General features: G+C 33.1%; 3 protein-coding genes across 5 annotated transcripts; all 3 read right to left on the bottom strand.

Annotated features, from left to right (window-relative positions):
* Positions 1-333: 333 nt before the first annotated feature.
* LOC124832826 (uncharacterized) lies at positions 334-7,280 on the bottom strand. The gene is made up of 9 exons (XM_088114244.1): positions 7,060-7,280; positions 6,677-6,748; positions 5,883-5,972; positions 5,624-5,666; positions 2,254-2,360; positions 1,644-1,739; positions 1,015-1,205; positions 846-915; positions 334-676 (listed from the first exon to the last, which is right to left on the bottom strand). Exons 1-9 carry the CDS (start codon positions 7,216-7,218, stop codon positions 566-568), a joined length of 939 nt encoding a protein of 312 aa, XP_087970370.1. The 5' UTR covers positions 7,219-7,280; the 3' UTR covers positions 334-565.
* A 1,337-nt stretch (positions 7,281-8,617) lies between these two features.
* LOC124832820 (cytochrome b561 and DOMON domain-containing protein At3g25290-like) lies at positions 8,618-10,247 on the bottom strand. The gene is made up of 3 exons (XM_047307130.2): positions 9,569-10,247; positions 9,221-9,478; positions 8,618-9,128 (listed from the first exon to the last, which is right to left on the bottom strand). Exons 1-3 carry the CDS (start codon positions 10,241-10,243, stop codon positions 8,805-8,807), a joined length of 1,257 nt encoding a protein of 418 aa, XP_047163086.2. The 5' UTR covers positions 10,244-10,247; the 3' UTR covers positions 8,618-8,804.
* Positions 10,248-14,968: 4,721 nt separating this feature from the next.
* Positions 14,969-21,414, bottom strand: LOC148200780 (uncharacterized). Of its 3 annotated transcripts, XM_088114025.1 has the most exons (11): positions 21,196-21,414; positions 20,674-20,734; positions 19,735-20,111; positions 19,405-19,649; positions 18,328-18,412; positions 18,044-18,229; positions 17,797-17,964; positions 17,480-17,698; positions 15,882-16,053; positions 15,628-15,799; positions 14,969-15,530 (listed from the first exon to the last, which is right to left on the bottom strand). In XM_088114025.1, the coding sequence occupies exons 3-11, from the start codon at positions 20,101-20,103 to the stop codon at positions 15,437-15,439; spliced, it is 1,710 nt and encodes a 569-aa protein (XP_087970151.1). In that variant the 5' UTR covers positions 20,104-20,111; positions 20,674-20,734; positions 21,196-21,414; the 3' UTR covers positions 14,969-15,436. The 3 variants fall into 3 exon arrangements, with proteins under 3 accessions (XP_087970151.1, XP_087970150.1, XP_087970149.1); XM_088114024.1 differs by lacking the exon at positions 20,674-20,734 and having other exon boundaries at positions 21,191-21,414; XM_088114023.1 differs by lacking the exon at positions 20,674-20,734.
* Between the last annotated feature and the right edge of the window lie 89 nt (positions 21,415-21,503).

The raw sequence follows: 21,503 nt of genomic DNA, 5'->3' as shown, positions 1-21,503 counted from the left end.
AACTGAATAGTGAAAAATGTTACTGAAATTGAAAAATAATTTGCCAAAATCTAAACTATTTTTATGATTTGAACTCTAACTTATTTTTTAACCAAAACTTTTAAATGCTTTAGTATAAATATTATCCTAAGGAAATTTGTTAAAGAATTTTATAAATATTTAATAAAAGAATATAATACTGAATTTATTAAGATTTTAAAATTTATAGTTGATCGAATATTCATTATATATATTCAAACTCTTAAATTAATATTATAAGATAAACAAAAAGTAATTATAAGATAAACAAAAAGTAATTTTAAGGAGAGAATTAGTACGTACTATGTTATTAAAAATACAAGAAAAATTAATGATTAATTTGTCCATGTCCTTGCTCTCATGTGATCTACCCATGTAATTGTCAGATTAGATGCTGACCTGTTTACATCAAGCGGAAAAGGTAGATCCTTCCGTATCAATTTCCATTCTTAGTGCATGCTCATCTGAAAATGCCATTTAATGTTCGCTCACAGCAAGTTAGAAAATTTCAGAATGATAGTAAAGCAACAAGTCAAGGTCTCTGTTCTCACGACACCATCATATGATCAAATCCTCCTCCACCTTGAAGTGTAGGAACTCGATTGACTCCGATATTGTGAAGCAACTGCTGTAGCCACCGCCTTGCTGTTGGGTCCTCCTGCATACATGAAACAAAACCAATATAAAATACAACCCATCTAAAACTATGAATCATAATCTCTTCATAAGGATGAGAGAAATCTCTATCTAAGAAATTTGAAGAAGAAAGCAAGCTTTAGTTTTTAAATATCATCCTTTTAATCTTCAACCCATCTACTATCACTTACACGAAGGCAACTACTGAATGTAGCGTCTCTTAACATGTCTGGGAGACAGGTTCTTAAAGCCTCGCAAGCACTGTTTTGAAATGACCAAAGCTTTATTAGAAACTCGGGAAGAGAACGAAAAGGGGCAAGGCAGGAGGAGCACTTAGAAAACTGGAGTATTATTTAAAACCTCTGGTTATCTGACAGGCGAAGATAGCAACGAATAATATGCTTCAAAAGACGGCATGACGGTTGCTCAACAAGAGTTGCCACCATGTTTCCCAAAACTCGACCTACTGCATAAAAGCGTTCTGCTGTAGTGCAAATATATTTCAAACCAATTTCGTCCAGCAGAATTTTTTGGACTATAAAGGTTGCAACCTGTAGTAAAGGAGATTTCATTATACACAAATTTTCCAATATACAATTGTTTGATAGGCGTAGAAGAGGATCACGAGATAAGGGCAAAAACAAACATGTGACTTAGCATTTATTGAACACGATCAAGTAAATACAAGGATGAAAATCTCGAGTATAAAGAACGGTATTTCAACCCATGTACTGCAAATACTGGATGCATTTTGATACAATCAAATATGTCAAAAAGAGTATCAACCTTCCCGTGACAACCAAGAATAAAGGGCCTATAGTTCACTTACTATGTAGCACGTATTGGAACAGACCTCACAGACTCACGTGTTCATCACACAACCAAATAGCTCAGAAAAATAAATAAGGAAAAAGAAGTCAATTTCAATTCATCCAAACAAAATATTTTGGCAGACCACACTGGTTAAAAACAAGATCAGTAAACTTAACCGTTTTTGATAATTCACTGCCCATTTCCATACTGCGCAAGCACAGCGGAATAATCTCTGTTGAAAGAAGAAAACTTATAACTTCTGTATCATCAACCTGATGAAATATCAACGGAAAGGAAATCAAACACATGACAAAAGAGTACAAATGTACATGTGGTAAGCAAAAAAAGCAATATTTACATCTCACAAGAGAAAAATTATCAACAATATTGCGAAGGCCTTAAAATAGTTGGAATATTTTATTCTCAGAAAGTAGTGATAAACACATCCTAACAAGTGGGTTTGTGTGTTCACAGGAAAGTTAACAGAAATAACTGAAAATAGACATGACCATTATAAGACTAAAGCAACTAACTATTTGTGGCAACTAAACTATATACACGTCTAGCTGTTTGTCACAGATTTACAATAATCAATAATTAGTTAATACTGTTTCCAGAGAAGGCATTAATTGAGGTGATTGCAGTTGATACTTTTTTATGGCAGGGTTTTTTGTGGCAATACTTTTACTGATTGCAATTGTTTTCTTTTCAGCATGAATGTTGTATAAATTCTTCCCATATAGCGTATCCAACAACAAAATCAACAAGGAGGTAGTACGGCAGTACCTTTACCAAGGCACCAATGACTCCTAGACTGGTTAGCCTCAAATACTCAAATGGCCTGGACTTACTTGTTGTATTAAGGAAGGGATACAGATAAAGAGGTATATGAGCTGCAGGCGAGACAAGGTAAGTGTAAAGAGTGAACAGACTAATATATTTTTTCTTCAAGTGTTACTTTTAATGGGCAAAAACCCTGCTGAATAGATATGATGTCGATGCAATCTCTTCACATGTAAATGAACAAAAATAAAATAAAAAATCCTACATGTCTTCCAACTCACCCCAAAAGTTTCTGTCCGTAGATTTATGTGACAGTATATTGGCAGTAAAACAAGGATGACTGACTACTAAGAGCAAGTGGTATGACCTATAAACTGCGTGACAGAGAAGCTTCATTTTCTAGCAAGAAAAAGTAAAAGTCCTATGACAAGATGGGCAATATTAAGAGAGAGAAAGTTGAATTTAAAATTTAACCACATGATTCTGTTTTATACCTAACTTTTCAGAATATATATTGTCTAACCATCATTCAATAAATTTTATAGTTCAACATTATTTATGAAATTTTAATTGTTTAGTAATTGGTTGTTTTTACAACATCCTATGACAGTTTTAAATAAAAAATATAAATTTAATTAGAGAGAAAAAAAAGGGGAAAATATGACTTGGAGATGATAAGATATCATCAATCATTTAGCATTTATTGAACATATACTGTACGAAAGCAAAAAGGTCCGGGAATGACCAATACAAACGAAAGCCTTATTATTCGCTGAAGTCGTCTACATGCTAGGTACTTTGCAATTACAGATGATCCCAATGACTTTCTCTGTTTTAGTCAACACACCTATACCAAAGGTGTGACAGTGATAGGCACAAATTACTGGGAGGACCCTCCCTTAAAACTTATTGTTGAAGGTAAACAAAACAGTTAAATAATCCAGAAAACATTTAATCCTCTATATATAGGATCCATAATAGCCAATATACTATGGTAGAGCTTATGCCTTGGTGACTAACACTTCACAACTTTTGAGACATCAATGGCAAACTATAATACTAACTGAGGAATACTCAAAAGCTTGAAAACCCTCCCATCCCATGTCAAGGTGCTGAACCAGCACTTAATAATTTCATTGAGCATTCCATACTACTTGATGTGCAAATCAAGGACATCATAATACCCAATTTTCTAGCAAACATCCTCCTTAATTTCTCCATAATTTTGTATTATGAATTCCAAATATTTAATTTTAAAAGCTTGTGGTGTGACATGTTTTCCCATATTTAATTCCAATTCTCTTACTAAAATTGTGATGCATATACTTTGTCTTACTCTTACTTAAGTGAAAGTTTTTGTTTCCAAAGTCTTTCTTTAACGCTCGGGCTTACAGTTTAATTCCTTCCCATGGTTTTTCAATCATTATTATATGATCTGTAAAAAGAGTATACAACTAGGGATAATTCTTTTTGCTTGTATGCACATAAGAATTTAGATTAACAAGGATTTCTGTAAGGTTTGTGATGCTTGGAATGGCATTGCTTGATATATTCCAATTTCTTTAAGCAATATTGGAGATATTGGTAACATCAATGCTGCGGGTATTATTGATAAGATTGATGAACCTGTTTGGACGATGGACAGGTCTGGTTTACTTAATATGAAGACAACTCATGCCTTTATTGGCACCAGTTCTCTACCATTCTTGGTGGAATATCAATATCATTCCATCAGCTAAATCTTTAGTTATTGGGAAGTTGTTGCATAATTTTTTATTGTTTGATAAGCATTGTTAGATAAGAGGCATTAGCTTATGTTCCAGTTGTATTTATGCAATCTTCATGAGGAAAGTCTGATTCATCTTTTCTTCGAGTGCATTTTTGCTCAGAATCTTGGGGCCTGGTTAAATTTTTTTTTTCCTAATTTCTCTTGCTCCTATGTTAATAATAATAATATGTCTGAAAGAGCTAGCCCTATCATTTGTGAATTAGGCTTGCTACAACCACCTTTGTTATTTGGATCATTTGGAAAGTTAGAAATCATGAGACTTAGAAAACCTATCCACTTTCAGTCGGTGCTTCATTTGGTTGAATGGAATGTTCAGATGGCAGGTAAAAAATCTTCTAAATCTATGCATAATGATATAACAACCTTTACATTTTGAAGCTTTTCAATGTTCAGATTTGAAATTCCAAAGGTAATAGAATTAAACAAGTTGATTGGTTTATGCATGATTTTAGCTAGTTAAAGGTTAATGTTGACGGTGCTTCCAGGGGCTATTCCGGGTCATGCTGCAAATGGCGGTGTTTTCAAAGGCAGTAGAGGGGAGTTTGTTGGATTGGAGAATTTACTGCCTATCTGGGCATCAAGCTTTCTATTTAGGCTGAGTTGATGGCTGTCATTGTTGCAATAGAGATTTCTAAAGCTAACAATCACAGATTTGTCTGGCTTGAATGTAACTCCTCTTTGGTTTGTCATAGAGGTTGGAAGCTTGCTAGTAGAAAGCTCTTAACACCTGCAAAAATATGTATTTTAAAGTCTCTCACATCTTTCATGAGGGTAACAGATGAGTTGATGGTTTTGCTAACATTGGTCTTGTTAATAGATTGTATTTTCTTTGGTTTGATTCTTTACCTTCCAGTGTTCGATTTTACTTTTATAGAAATCGTTTAAGCCTCTGGGAGTTTAGGCTTTGATAGCTACTTGGAGGCTGTTTATTCTTTGCATGCGTATAGTTTGGTCCCCTCATGCTCTTTGTATTCTTTTTTTTTTCTTTCTTGTATAGATTTTTCAGGTGGTAGCACGTGGTTAGTGAGACTATAAGATGTTAACATAGTTGGGATAGTGGGGATGTCAATGTTTCATAATGATGTTTAACATGATTTTAAATCATAAGTAAGGAATTTAGGCTGAGTCTTAACTAACCCTATCCCTATAAGAAAGTTTTTAGTCCCATCTCTAGGAATCCTCACTCTAGCAGCCACTTCATTGTACATGTCTTCTCTAGCCTAGACGTGAGAAATTCACCTTTCTTATCCATTTGGGTGATGTAGTTAATATCAAGTGTGGCAACGACTGAGCTCATGAACTTGGATTCTAACCCTCCTCCCATGCTCTGTTACTACTGGTTCTAGACTCGAGTACTCTTTCCCCTTGGTACTTGGCCAAAAAACTCTTCTTTTGGGTTCAAACCAGCTCACTTTAAAAAACTCTTTAAGATAACTTTCATAAAAAAAATTTATCCTCATACTAAACAAATGGTAAAATAAAAACATACTACTTGTTCCATCACTAAAATAATGCTAAAATGATAATCAGAATAGCAGACAGAAATTCCCAGTCCTTCAGACGAATTAAAATATACATCATTACCGTTGAGGAATTGCATCCTTGTATCAAGGTGAGACGCCACACACTGTAAGAAATCCATTGGGGTAAAAGAGATGCGTTGGTGAGAATGCTTTGAAGAAAAGGAGCTAAAGACCAGACAGAGTATATTATATGTGACTGGACACATTTCCAAACCAATAACTTTTCAGAGCTAAGAAAAATATTTGGGGCTTATTAAATGTGTCTATCTGTTGAATTTCAGATATAAAATTTGATGGGACATGATCATCTCAATTCTTACCTGAAGAAGGGCAAGAGCATTGCAGACTCGGTTTGATTGTGCTGGAGTAAGGTTTGGCGGGGAAATAACAGGGTATATTGAAACTATTTCCTGGAAGAAAATAAGAGAATAAAAATATAACAAAAATCCTAGTTAGTGGTGAGCGATAAAGAGCATTATTTCATTCAGAAAAAAAAAGTAAAAAATAAGAACATTTTGATGCTCTTCTCACTTTGTTTTAAAAAACGTTTTTTAAAACAATTATACACTACTCAACAGCAATTCATCAACCAAAATATGTTAGCTTCAATCATAATTGAGAATTAAGATTTATATAATTCACATTCTAAAAGCATATTTGTTTAACTTTACAGCTTTCATGTAGTAATGACCCTTAACACAAAATATTGACAGGATCATTTTATAAAGCAATCTTAACAATAAAGAAATCCCAAGATGAACAGTATGAAACAAATTTTAGAAAGCAGAAAACTATTCGAACATACTCGAGAATAATGATGATTCAATGCTGTCAAAAAACGGTTATACTATAAGGAGTTTTTGGTTCTCTCCGTCGCAGGCAATTTGTGAAGCGAGGTCCTCTAGGACCGTGTCACAGGCAACAGAGACATGCTTATGTAATGGAATTTTGGCCGTTCACCATTTATAACCTCATTCTCAAAACTCCAAAATTACAAGTAATAAGGTCTAACAAACTCCAATGCTATAAAATATAAAATACGTGAAAGAATAAAGCAAAAGAAAGCCAAGTGATAAGGAATACGTAATGCTGATGCAACTCACTCAGGGCATACCTGCAAAAGTGCTGCCATAGTACCAAAAGAATTCCACAGTAATGGAGCAAGATCCTGAAATAACTCTCTCTTCTAATATACACAAGAAGAAGAAAAAAATGAAAAAAATAAAATTATCAGTTAAACCGTAAAAGTCCTGAAACGACGTCACATGAATACATGCATGAGATAGAGATAGAGACAGATAACTACAGTATAATCTGTACATTACACATGCTTAGTATATGAATATAACGGAAGATCATGTTTAGAACCAGAGAAAACAAAATCCCTAGCGAGAGGTTTCATTTTCGACACGCCAGGGAGCGCGGCGTTTGGAGTGGTTGGAACAGTTCCACTGAAAGGACATATGAAATCGAAAGAGGAAAATCGATAGAGCATACCTTGGAGAGTTCATGGAGTGCGTTTTCTCGGAGATCAGGATTGCTGAGTTCGAGGACGAGATGTTCCACAGACGCCATTCTTCGATCCTTCGTTGCAGAGACAGAAGAAGCTCCAAAGGACGCACCACTAATTGAGATTGATTGTGGCAAATTCGCCATTGACTAACTCTGAGTGTGTGCAATGTTCTGATATTCTGTGTGCGAATGATGCGAGTGCGACGTTTTCTTCCTCTGATGCCAACTTCCTCTTGTTATTTATGTGCGTATTCGAAGCAATGGTGCGTAATGGAAGGAGCCAGGGACACATGTTTTGCATGCTGGAGAATGCTAACGCCTGTTTCTCTTCCTTCGTGCGTGCCCCCTCGAATACATTATTCTGACACTTCCATATTACAATCATTTTTTTTATCATTTTTATTTAACTAAAATATATTTTATGCCAACAAAATTGGACTTCAGTTTTAATTTGTGCAGAAAAAGTTCAATATGCTTTTAATTTCTACCTTTAATAGCAATAAATGATTCTATTTTTTGAAAGAAAAAAAACTAATATATAGTTTATTGTCTATTGAGAATATAAGCAGTTTGATAATATAAACCTTTAAACTTCTTTTATATAATTAAATTAACAGTTTTATTATACATGATAAATTTTTATTGAATAATTTTAGAAAATGGTAACTTGGCGAATTGGGTATTATTGCAAGAAAAAGCTGTTTTTCTTAATGGGGAGGAAATATTACATATGGAGTTGTGGGAAAGGAAGTTTATGAATACTATCATCCTATGGGAAATTTCAGAAAATGAAAAGCCTACAAATATAATAGTTACATACTATATCATTTTGAATAACTGGGAATATAGTACGTAACATAGTTATTTCAAAATATCATATGTTTTTTATTACAATAATTATGGAACTGTGGATGTAAATGGGAGGAAATTACATCATGTTTTTGCACTAATAATAATATGATATTACTTAAAAATAGCAAAAAGAAATTATTTAGACACTGTTTTAACTAAAATCTATTTGATTATTAATGTAGGCTTTTAAAAAAATTAACTTTTAATATTTCAAATATGTCTACAATTTTTTTATTTACAGGCTTTTTAATTATTGCAGTATAAAGTATGGATGGTTGAGAATTCATGAGTATACATTGTGTAAAATTAAAAAAATTAGATAAAAGAAAAAGGTTATAAATACGTTATTAAATATTTAAATTGGAATAATGTGTTCAACATTTTAAGAAAGTTATATTGAATCTTAATTTGGTTTGATTTTGACCACAGGATATGAAAAAAGTTCACATAAAAGCCTACGTTGGAAAAAGTTAAGACTAAAATATAAATGAAAGTTTCATGGATCGGTTTATGCAACCATCTTTTTTTATTGATCATCGATATTGATCAAATTTTAACTGATGAACGTATATTGAGCTTAACACCAAGTCAATTTAACTGTAAACTTAATTTTCTCCTCAAGGGAGACATTTCACTCCTTCATTCTTACAGCGTCTCTTTTTTTTCAGGGTAAAGAAAGGGAATTTCTCTGTTAAATACAATAAAGGATCAATATTGAATGTCAGAAATGGATATTGTACCTTGATATTTCAATTTAAATAAAAATGAATCAAATATCTAAGAAAAAAAACACACAAAAAATAGACATTATTAGTTGAGGCAATATTGAACAGCTTGTAATGGTGATGCATAGATAGAGATGGATACATGGGAAGATACTAGGCAGTCAATTTTGGTGCCTCCTGGTTCTTACTTTTTTTCTTTTCTTCATCGCTTTTCTTCGAATTTTGTTTCTGCTTCTGCTTCTTCACAAAGAAGTGAATCCACGTGTAAACCTCCAAACCAAAAGCGATGGCACCCAGAAAAGCAAGATCTGCAACGTACCCCCACTTCCATGCATCACCTCCTTCCAATATCCGAATTCCTTTGAATATGTTTATGAATATGATAGCCAGCAGCCCATAACCAAGAAAATGATGGTACATGTTCCAATATTTCCGGTAATCATCCGTCAGCTTTGGCTTCAACCGAAACGCCAACATCTGAAAATCAATTAACCAAACTTCTCTCACCATCACCATGTCTCAATTCTACTCTTTAAACAATGCATATATATGAAATGAGAATACATTACCTGGATTGTGCTAAAGGTGAATATGAGAATGCCATAGGTTCGATGATCGTGGAAGGTGTAGTATCTGGAAGAATGGCCGAGGCTCAGTCCAATAGCCCATCCGGTGGTGCCAACCAGAAAACCAGTTAATTGGCAACCGATGTGCAGGTAAAACCACAGTGGGTGGCATTTGAAAGGAAACACCCGAAAGTACCTTGCAATTATAATTCCAATCGGCAACAGTGTTCCCCACCCTATAATGTTTAGGACTCCATGTATCTAAATTTCAAGCATAATCAACCATTGTAAATATTAAACATAAACATGACACTGATCCTGTTCATTTGTGTAACAATATATAGTTCTCACCGTTCTAAGATAACTCCGGTACTGTCCGGTGCTACGACCGTTGCTGTCGGTCAAGTCGATGACCTCTGTGCTGTCGACGTTGCGGAGAGTTTTGGGGTGTCCAAGGGGACGGCCACCTTCAATATCATAGCCAACTTGCCAGACATGGTTCAGCCTCGTAACGTTATAGGCTTGAGAAGAAAGGTTCAATCTCACATGCATGGTGTGCAAGTTGTCCACATCTTGCTCAACCGACTTATCCAACACGATTCCGATTTTCGATGGCAGAAGATTGCACCCGTTTCTGATCTCTTTGGTGATGTTGTATGTGTCCAAAAGCCACGTTCCATCCGAGCGTTTAACGGCTATGATGGCTTTGGTCCCAACCATCTCTGGTCTTCTTCCGGGGTTGACACCCCAGCCTATCCACCCCTGTGGGGCATTGAGTGTGGCGCCGAACAAGATGTCAACGACGGTGGAGTTTTGAGAACCGTTACCGTGGAGTTTCCATGCAAACTCGGCCCCCAGAGTGCGTAATCTCTTGCATTCTGAGATGTTCTTTTGTTCTGCAAGTTTGAAGAAGGCTTCACTGCAGGGTTGAGCATTTGCACCGAAGGTAAGGGAGAGAAGGGTCAGTGTCAAGATCGTTAATGGCAATAAGGGTGAAGAAGGCATGCTTTGTTGTTGGGTTTTCATCTTCTTTTTCTGTTGGTGGTCTTTTTATATGAGCCATTTTCCTATATATATATATAAAGAGTATCTAGTATATCTGGTTTCGACATGACTTCTACTTGTGTGGAGTCTTTTTTGGTCATTTTAGTCTTTAGAAGGATCAGCCAGTACTGGCATGCTTCCCAAAGAGGATAAGAATTTACAACCTTCAAACTCACTTTTCACGCCTCAAGTGCGTCTTTTCCTCCCACCATTTCTTCAGAAATTGTCTCCTTAATTTAACAACATGGGACACTGATATCTCAATAGCCTCTGTTTTAATTTAAAAGACAATTTAAATATTTTTTCTATCCTTAGAAAAATAATACTCTTTGAAGATAATTGACCTTAACAATTTTAGAACAATTCCCATTTTTATTTTCTTCTCCATTTTATACCATGTAATTATATATTATGTAATCTTCTCCTTATGTATATAGATATATCATAGACTTGCCTATAATTGTGTAGACAGTTTGACATAACTTGGTGACCTTTAACTCAAGTGAGTCTGCAATTAGATCCTAAAAGCCATGTAATATTCAGAGAGCTCGACAACTCGTGTATTGTGCAGCATTATTGCTTTAAAAAATAGGATCAACATAATTAACACAAAAGTAGAAACATATTATGCTTACGTGATCTGTAGGAAATTCTCTTCGATCACTTTCTGCTTTTTCAGGTAAATTCTGTGGAGTTATGACACTCCAGTTGTTGTTTACTTCCTTTCTTATTCTTATATTCGTTACTTATGACTCGGTCTCTAACATTTTGTTTCATGCTTCCGTCGAAAGTTTGCGCAGCGATGCACAAAAAGAGCAATCCATTTATTAGTCTCATTAGCACATTATCGTCATCAACCATTTTTTTCATCAAGTTCTCTTTATAACATTCACCTTTCAATGGCACTTTAAAATATTAATATTTTAATTTTTCAATTTTATTTATCTTAATTTATTTTATATTTTGAAATAGAATATTTTTTATCAGTGTCAAATAGGAGTAGAGTGAAAAATATGCTATTTGTATATCATCACACTAACTAATTATAGAAAGACGGCTAAGATGTAAATCACGATAATTGATTACAATGTAAAAGACTATAGAGTGTACATATCTAGATTTGGATAAATTAGTTATGGTATTTTTTGTAATTCAATTGTCACTCTAACGTTATTAAATGCGTTTAATGTTTTATAAATATAACGAATTTTAATTCATATAATATATATATTATATATATATATATATATATATATATATATATATTATATATATATATATATATGCCTGTTTTTAGTTGGTACATATGTATCGGGTTTTAGTAGACAAAAGTACCCTTCTATAACATGGATTCTAAGTTTTAAGGTTAAGGGTATTTTAATAATTTTCATTTTCAAAACTAAAAAAAGAAAAAACCCAAACCGTTACTCACCTCTTTCATTTCTGTCAACCATTTCTCTTTCATCTCTCTCACTCCAACATTTTCTTTGTGATCCATACTGTAGTCCCAATTGCAAAAATGAGAAACACTTGTAGTTAAACAATCTTAAAAAAAGATTTTATCATGAGTTTTCATTTTATAATTTGTCTTATCTAATTTTATCCAATTTTCACAAGGCATAAAGGAATTGATAATTGACTTAGAAAAAAATCAGAAATACTTTCTTACAAAAAATGATTTTATAATGAGTTTTCATTTTATAATTTTTGTTTTATCTAATTTTCACAAACATAATGACATCAAAGGAATTGGTAGTTGGCCTCGAAAAAATCAGAAACACTCGTTCTTAAACAATTTCTTACAAAAAATGATTTTATAATGAGTTTTCATTTTATAATTTTTGTCGTATATAATTTTATCTAAAGCATAATAACATCCGAAAGAATTGGTAATTGGCCTGGAGGGTTTTTTTAGAAATGATGATTCAACATATACAGATGATGAAATTAGAGAGGTTAGTGAAGATGGTGAAATTGAAGAGATCTTGAATGAACCTTTGCCTGAAGGTGAATATGTCAATGACTCAATTCTTTACAAAGGTAAATTGTTTAACGACAAGTGTTTCTGATTTTTTCAATTGAGACTATAGTAGGTATGATAGAAAAAAGGTTGGAGTGAGAGATATGAAAGAGAAAGGATTGAGAGGAATGAGAGAGGTGAGTAAGGGTTTGAGTTTTTTTTTTTAATTTTGAAAATAAAAATTATTAAAATATCCTTAACCTTAAAACTTATAATTCATGATATATAAAAGTATTTTGGTCTACTAAAACTCGATACACATTGCTAAAATGTATCAACTGAAAAAAAAAATAAACATAAAGCGTTAGGCGAACCCCATATATATATATATATATATAATTTTATATCATTTCAGTCCTCTTTATTTATTTTTAAAGAATATATATATTACTCTTTAACGAAGACATGACATATGACATATCTACAAGATGCATATCTAGTTATCACTAATAATAATAGGGATAAATTTATAATTTATGAAAAATAAACTCAACAAAAATAAATAAAATACACCTTATTTACAAAATTAAAAGCAGATTAAAAAATTTTAATGTGTAAAATTGGGAGAGTTATAATAAACATACTTTTATGAAAAGATTTGTTCTTGGATGTAAATACTTTTATGGGGTAGCCTTTATTTCTCCAATCCTTGATTTTTTTTACTTTTTTATTAACTTACATTTAAGTCAAATATAATCTACGAATTCGAAGAAGGTAAGAACAACTTAATCATTTTGAAGGAAGCCACATCGATACTTGATTCCATGCGTTACAAGATTGTTATTTTTATTTTTTAAATAAATGATACATTTCAATAGACAAAATATGAAATAATTTATATCTTGGAATGTTATTTAAAGCAAATTTGACAAATTTGTCATTCATGCCATTATAATCACTAATAATCACTTATTATTAACATAGCATATTTTATTTGTCTGAATTCAGTCTCTTTTATTCTTTTCCAAGTAGATATTCGAATAAATATTTATTACAGTTTCATATTTAGTAATATTGAAAAGGAAACAGTAAGAATCTATTATAAAAATGGAAATTTATCTTAACATTTTTACTACAACTGAAGAATTTCTTGAATGCATTGGATTATGTATTTTGAGAGAATTTTCATTTTTTTTTTCTAATTTATGATTTTATATTTTCACTAGACATTATTTCTTTCTCTTACAAAAATATCTTTATTTTAAATTTATTTGAGTTTGTCTTCGTATTTTAATTCTGAATTCAATACTATATTATCCTTATTTATTGTGTTTTAGATTTTAAAATGTAAATAGTCTTTTGTCTATTATCTTTGCACATCTTACGAGTATAATTGTTGTTATCATTCTTACAAATAACATTTATATTAACATATTCTTTAATTATTTACAAAAGAAAATGCTTCATAAATCTGTGTAATAATATTATAACTATTTATTGACATTCGTAGATTGAGTTTATTTATTTTTTTCAAAAAATAATAACTTGCGAACTTTGACATAGGGTAAAGTTATTTGAAAAAAAAAATGATGAAAAAAATGACTAGTTACTCATACAAAGTATGTCTTCTCTTTTTTCTTAAATGAGAAATATTTCGTAAATTTTCGTCATGGAATAAGAATTTTACAAAAATATTCTGGTACGTCCTTTAGTTCGTAAATGATATTTATAAAAAAATAATTATCTTAATAATGAGTACTTATAATTCAAACCAGATTTCTATATCTAGAAATATCTTTCAAAATATGCATTTTAAAATATATTTTTTAAATACATTTTAAATTATACAATTTAAAATGATATTTTCAAATTCAAAAACATATTATAGAGTATGCATTTCAGAATGTAATTATTTTTAAAAACATTTGAGATGTATAATCTGAAAAGTATTTTCACATTAGAAATGCTTTCCAAAATATACTTTCCACATATACATTTCAAAATATATTTTTTGAATGCATTTCAAAATATACTTTCCAAATACATTTCAAAATATATTTTTTCAAAATATACATTTCATGAAAAAGGAAGAGTTGCAAGAAGAAACAGCCGAATCTTCAACAGCTATTTAGCTCTATTCAAATCACCATTTCCAGAACTATTATTCTTTTCCGTAACTTGTAGAACTTTGGAGATCGGTACGTGCCACTTCCCCAATTGTATAGAAAATGACTTGATCCTCTCTCCAACTACTTAATGTTTGTTTAGCCAAGAAGTAATATTGTAATCATTTGGGTTATTTCAAAACTGATGAAATGTTTTCACATGATTCGCATATTGTTTCTGCCCTCATGCCAATTATAAATAAAAAATCAAAACAACACACTTTAGAATAATGTACCATTCCATCAAGATCCTCTAGGGTTACCAAACAACCGCAATCCTTATGGCTTGTATTTTATATCTATATCCATTACCACAGAATCCGAAGTAAACTGAAATGCACTAAGCCAACGTATATCCATTGTTTAATGGCAAAGATATTCAACTCTGTATGAAGTCTAATTACACGTATAACAAGAACATATGCATATCATGCTCAAGATAAAAAAAATGTCACTCTTTTCAGCACATAAGCATACACGACGCATGTCCATGTTCAAAATCTTCTGTTAAGGTTTTGCAAGGAAATGAAACTGTTTGAATGTGAAATGTCTCAATAAGGAGAGAAAAAAAAGAAGTCAAGCTTCACCAAATAAATCAGTTTTTAATTTCTTTCATGCATACTTCGAACACTTGATAGCCACAAGAAGAAAAGTTTGGTGTTCCAAAATAAATCATTCTCACAGGCTCTACGAATCTGTCTTACAATAACTACGAGTGATAGTAATCCACACTATAGTCCAAAACAAAATCAGCTCAATAACAAAATGCAACTAAACAAAATAATGTTTATAAAATTCCTTACCCGAATAGAGAAGAAAAAAAACCCTCGTCAATAGAGTTTTGCCATGCGTCAACAAGGGAAAATTAGCATATGCTGTGAATTGAAATAGAAGACGATAGGGTTTGCGATCAATGGGTTCTCCTTGAGAGAAGTTGCTACCGAAGCTCGTCACTACAGTTTGTGAGCTTCCCAGATGAACTAAGTGTTAGTCAACCATTCAGCACACAATGTGTATCAGGTTGAGGTGCACAAAGAAAATGATCCGAACTCAGCCTTGCTGTTCATAAATCTGCATATAAGTTTCTGATAGTGCGACCAAATGAGGAAGCGTTTCGGAGACATGCAAATCCTGCATCTCGTACCTAAAGAAACAAGATCTTAGTCCTCATCTTTGTTGTACATCCATAAATCCGTTCAAATTTATGGAGATTTTTTATATTATCGAGAAATAGAACTTACCATAGTTCTTCTGATTTGCGTTGTACAAATACCCTATACAAACCCTCACCAGGTTTGCCATCATGAACAACATTAGCAATTAAATCATATTTAGATCGCAATTTCTCATTTTCTTTTGGTGTTGGCAAGGGAATGTAATCCTTCAACTCCAGGTTCTTCACAGGAAAGTTTACTGAAGCACGTATAGGGTGAAGTTAGAAGTATGCGGGTGTTAACTTGAACAAATTACAGCACATTGAGACATAAATTCTTACCTAATGTGGGATTCTTTTCCACAAAAAAATTGTTCTTAGTAAACCTCCGCATGTGAAGAATCATATACTTGGGCAATCTGGTAACTCGATATTTCATCCTTGCTATATGAGGACGGACCACCTCTGTGATAGTTTCACCATCAAACTTCTTCAGAATGTTAAAGAGTGGAACCTAAAAATCAAGCCTTATTAGCAGGCAAGTAGGAAATAAAAGACAGATAGAACTTCAAAATAAAAGCTATAAACATAAAAACCAAAACTCAAGTTAACAAGTGGAAATGTGGAATTGCAAATTGAACTAATTATCCTAAATTTAAAGGGAACTCTACCATTTTTCCTTTAAAGCTTTACATCATGCCACCTGGACTATAATCGTTAGGGGGTATGCAAAATAATTTCAGGTGTTCATTGTACACAAAACATATCACTGGTTCGTGGGGAGGAGAGTCATTAGCCCAATGGTATTTGCAGATATTTTGAAATGAATGCATCAACTTACCTTATAAGAAGATGGGATTTCAACTACAAAATACAAACGGGTGCACTGGTGGTTCAAATTAGATACATTTGTGAACAGAAATAGTATTCAAAATTTGTCTCCCCAGTCATTTTTAGTGTTTACACAAATTCTTGGGAGTTTTTCCACAAGGAGAATGACTATAATATTTGTATATAGGCTTTAAAGATGAGTTGTATGGGAAGTTGAAAGCTCACGACAAGAATCAGAACAAGTGTAGATCAACCGAACAGGGTCTTCTCATGGCAAGGGATTTTATTGGAACTGAGACTAAATACAACTAGGAGCATGTTTACTAATGGGAATGTAATGAGGAATCTGAATTACATTAAAAGAAACAAAGAATACAGTTCTTACTAACATTTCACACGGAAAATAAGATAAATCATTTTATACTGGCTATAACAAAATGTGCTGAAAAAAATGAAAAAAGAGCATTTATTACACTAGACTCTAGAGTCTTGGTTCTAATTCCATAAAAATGTGTAGATCATGCTGCTCATATGATTATTCAACACACTCCCTCATAAAACTCAGGGACAATATTAAGTTTGTATAGTTTAGATGCAAGCGGAACTTGAAGGTTATTACTTGTATCATGGACCACAAAGAGTCATTGGTCAAGTTCAGATGTTTTGTTTGAACTATGAATTTTCTTCTATCCAATTATTTTGTCAAAATCAATGCATGTATGAGTAATGCCGAAAACATGAGAAAATCATTGTAAATCAATAATTTGGATTATTCATTCAAGTCTTCTAAATTAAAACATGCATTATATGAAACAAAATGTATGTGTGTATAAGTTAGATAGTAAATAGCGTATTGGCAGCCAAGATGTAGTCCATAGCACATAATTTAGCTCTTAAATAATGTTTTAAAAGTTAGAATAAGTTACCAGCATTGATGTTAAAATATCCTTACGTACATTAATATCCACAATTTCTTTATTTTTACAAGTCTCTCGGGTATAACAGTCACAGAAAAATAACAAGATTTAAACTTCAAACTAGATCACCTTGAGGTATTATCAACTATAACACCTCATGCAACAAGGACACTAGCATTGGTGCAGTAGTACCTGTGGTATTATATTTTTTTCCATCACATCCTTGAAAAGAGGAGGTGGGGGCAAGTCCAACCCCAACATTAGAAATGGCATTTTTGAAGTTTCTTTGACAAATGCGTATCGCTCATTTACCCCATCCAAAAGTTTCTCGGCATTGTTTTGGTCTTCGTTGTTTTCTTTCTTATCAATTGTACCTTTGTTAGGAATCTCTTTCACAACCTCAAGTTCACCCTGTAGCACAGTAAAAACAACATACAACTTGTGAATAGCTGCAGCCAGTAACAGCATGTCAACCAAAGAAAGGAAAATTGGAGTGGATAAAAAAGAACCTGAAAACACTCATAGATTATGCTGGTATTCTTTTTTGATGTCTTAAGATCTGCATGTAGAGTATTAAGCAGCCATGACATGAACTCAACTGGGTCAGATTGTGCACCTATCCTAAACCTTTTCTTGCTGGCTTTCATCACTGCTTGTAGAAACTCGTGAGGGCTGACCTGTTGGCATGCATCTTGATAGACAAGTCACTACCGAATTAAAATAATATAGTATACAATGAATTTATAAGAAACAAACCTGTCCTTTAAAGTTCCGTGCATGCCATATTTTCCTAGTGAGTTCACCAAATCGATGAACAAGTGGAGATTTACAGTGTTGATAATTTTCAGGGATGAGGAAAAAATTCCTCAAGGGGGTAACTCTCATTAACGATTGAATCGTTACATTCACAAAATCAGTCTCCTTGATATTATTAAGTCCCACCTGAAAAGTCAGTATAATATATAAATGTAGGCCATAAAACACCAAACAACCTTTTTATAATATTAAAAATTTCATTTTTGTATGCATGAAAAATATACCATTCCAGGAAGGTAACTAGAACCATCAAGTGCCCTAGACCACTGCTTATTTTTGTCAAGTTGTTCAACTTCTTTTCCAGTGAATCTGCATATAGAGAGAACAGTATGAATGCCCCTAGACCATGCATTTTAATAGACAATGGGGATCAGTTAAAATAATTGAAGGTAACGAAAAAATAAAATAGCACAAAATCATATACGATAATGATGATGACAACTTTACTATGGGTGAATAAATATTTCTGTCATTCTTAATTAGAGAAAAATTGAAGCTTGATCTTTTAAGGTGACAGCAAATTGCTGATAAACATCATACAAGCAATTTGGCACATCCACAGGCAGAACAAGGAAGATAAATTATGACAACAGGAAAATCATGAAGATGCTAAGAAGAAAACTGAATTTATTGAGAAAAAACTCATGACACATAATACAAAGCCCAAACCAATTGCTTATAAAAACAAAAGCCCTTGTTTAATTAGTTTATTATGAAGAGAAAGATGTAACATCAGGGAAATAAATAAGGGTAAAGGAATTATTCTTCATACCACCATGCGAAATAAATATTTTGTTAATTGATACATAGAAGGGATTGCAAGGTCGGCCTGAACAGTAGAGCAAAACCCCTACCTACCAGTTAGATGTTTTGTACAGGGATTGTTCTAGTTGAGAGCTTGCTGTTGGCCCTACCATAGAGTGGATGGGGATACATTTAAAACCAGGGAGATCCAACTCCTATCTATTCATAAAGTGTCCAAGCTAAGGCTTAAATCTTAGAACCTCACAAACTGTGTTAGCAGATGACAACTTCAACCACAATCCTTGGTGTTAAGTTTATAATAGACTTCGAAGGTCCATAGCATAAATTTTGAGCTATCAGAGTGAATAAAAATCACTTTTCTGGGGGAAAAATGGTAAATAAATACTCCAACCAGCTAACAGCAAGTGACATAAATTGTACAGAAGATTATAGTATCAATATAGTCACCAGCCAACAGCTGATGACCATAGAAACAGAGAGATATTGCTAAAATGTTTTCTGCAGCAAGCACAGCCAAATAAAAAAATTAGACTAACCTTGGATTTAAGACATGCCGAATGTCATCTAATGAAGGATCATTAATTTCATAACCATCAGGAAGACAGTAGACTTTTTCAGTGCGGAGATTGATATAAACATGGTGCCCTGCTTCCAGACTATGTGTATATGCATGAGACTTCTTCCCTCTCCCTTGGTAATACTTCCCGCAAACCAAACATGCATACACATTCAAATTCGATAGGGAGACAGAACAGAATTTTTCAAAGTCAAAATCCAAAACCTGCGTGCATAAATGTCATATAAATTCAGATATGCATGAAAACCAGTAAAATTACTGTCAACGATGGACAAGATAAGACAAATACCTGTCTATTAACAGTATCAAGATAAGGACAGTCCTTCCGAACCTCAACATGGCGACTGTTTCTTCCACTAAATAATTGTTCATGTGAATCATCTTCTTCATCACTATCATCGGCTTCTCTATATCTATGCCCATTGTGCTGGGACCCATCATTCCTACTCTCATTAACAGAATCCCTTTCCCTTCGAACATATTCTTCCTCCTCATCGATGTCAGCATAATTATTAGCTAACCCAGAAAGTGGATTCGCAATGGAGACTGGAGGAGGAGAGGGAGAAGAATCCTCATCCAGCTTCTGCCTTTTCGATTCATTATCAAGCCCTTGATCATTTACTCTATGATCAACTTCCCTTTCCCTTTTCGATGTCATGCTCTCTCCTAAAGCAGTTTGAAATCAATAGCAGAAAAAAGCTTAGTTAAAGGGTAAATGTAGGACATTAAACTTCAAATTCAAATCACCTATAACTATAAGCACTAATAGAAAGATAAAAAAAAACACGCAACATGGACAGCAAGACAACAAAATGGTAAGTTTCTCTTTTATCTAACGAAAGGGCCCAAATGGAGCAGTGAAAGAAGCTACAAATACTGTGGCTACTACAAGCACACGAATAGTATCTGGTATCAAATACCACGCCTAACTTGTACAGCTTGGGTCAGTACCTCCCAATGCCCCAATTCTATCAAAAAATGACTAGATCTTCTCTCTCTATCTCCCCTTATATTTATAGACAACATGCCTTATTTCTTTAACCATGGAACCTACTAATTAATGGGTATCTACTTTATTTGTTTAACCAACAAGTAATAAAGTAATCATTTGGACTGTTTAGATTGTTCCAAAACTGATGAAACGTGGTCAAACAATGCGTAAATTATTTTTGACCTCATGCCAATTATAAATAAAAAGCGAAATACTACACTGTTTAGAATAATGTACCATTGGACCAGGATTCTCTAGAGTTACAAAACAAGTGCACTCCTTCTGGCTTGTGTTATATCTATATCCATTAGCACAGAATCCGAATTAAACTCTAAAAAATACATTAAGCCAAAGTAACAATGACATTTAACTCTGTATGAAATCTAATCACACATAGAACAAAAACATATGCATATCATGCTCGAGAAAAAAAAAATCACTCTTTTCAGCACATAAGCATGCACGAAGCATGTCCGTGTTCAAATTCTACTCCTGTTAAGGTTTTGCAAGGAAATGAAATTGTCCGAATGGAAATTGTCTCAATAAGGAGAGAAAAAAAGTCAGGCTTCAGCAAACAAATCAGTTTTCAATTTCTATCATGCATACCTTCGAACACTTGACAGGCACAAGAAGAAAAAAGTAAGGTATTCCGAAATAAATCGTCGCTACAGGCTCTACGACTAAGTGTTACAATTCAAAACAAAAATCCGCACAATAACAAAATGCGACTTAACAAATAATGTTAATAAAATACCTTACCCGAATGAAGAAGAGAAAAACCTCTTGACAGTACGCGTCACAAACAAGGGGAAATTAGCATATGCTGTGAATTGAACAAAAGGCGATAGGTTTTGAGACCTATTGGTTCTCCTTGTGGGAGATGTTTCTGAATGCAAGCTTGCCAATGAAGGAGTTTTAGGAAGGTCCTAGAACAAGGTTTAGTGAAAACTGAAAAAGGGTCACTTTGATGTAAGATAATCTAAGATCAAGCATTTTAAGGTTCCCTGGGAAGCTATTTAAGGGTTAAAATATTTTAAGGTCGAATCAATTATCTGAATTAAAAAATA

Source organism: Vigna umbellata, chromosome 4 (assembly GCF_029865625.1).
Source record: "Vigna umbellata cultivar VRB3 chromosome 4, Vumbellata_1.0, whole genome shotgun sequence".
Lineage (NCBI taxonomy): Eukaryota > Viridiplantae > Streptophyta > Magnoliopsida > Fabales > Fabaceae > Vigna > Vigna umbellata.
This window is presented reverse-complemented; position numbering and strand designations above follow the sequence as displayed.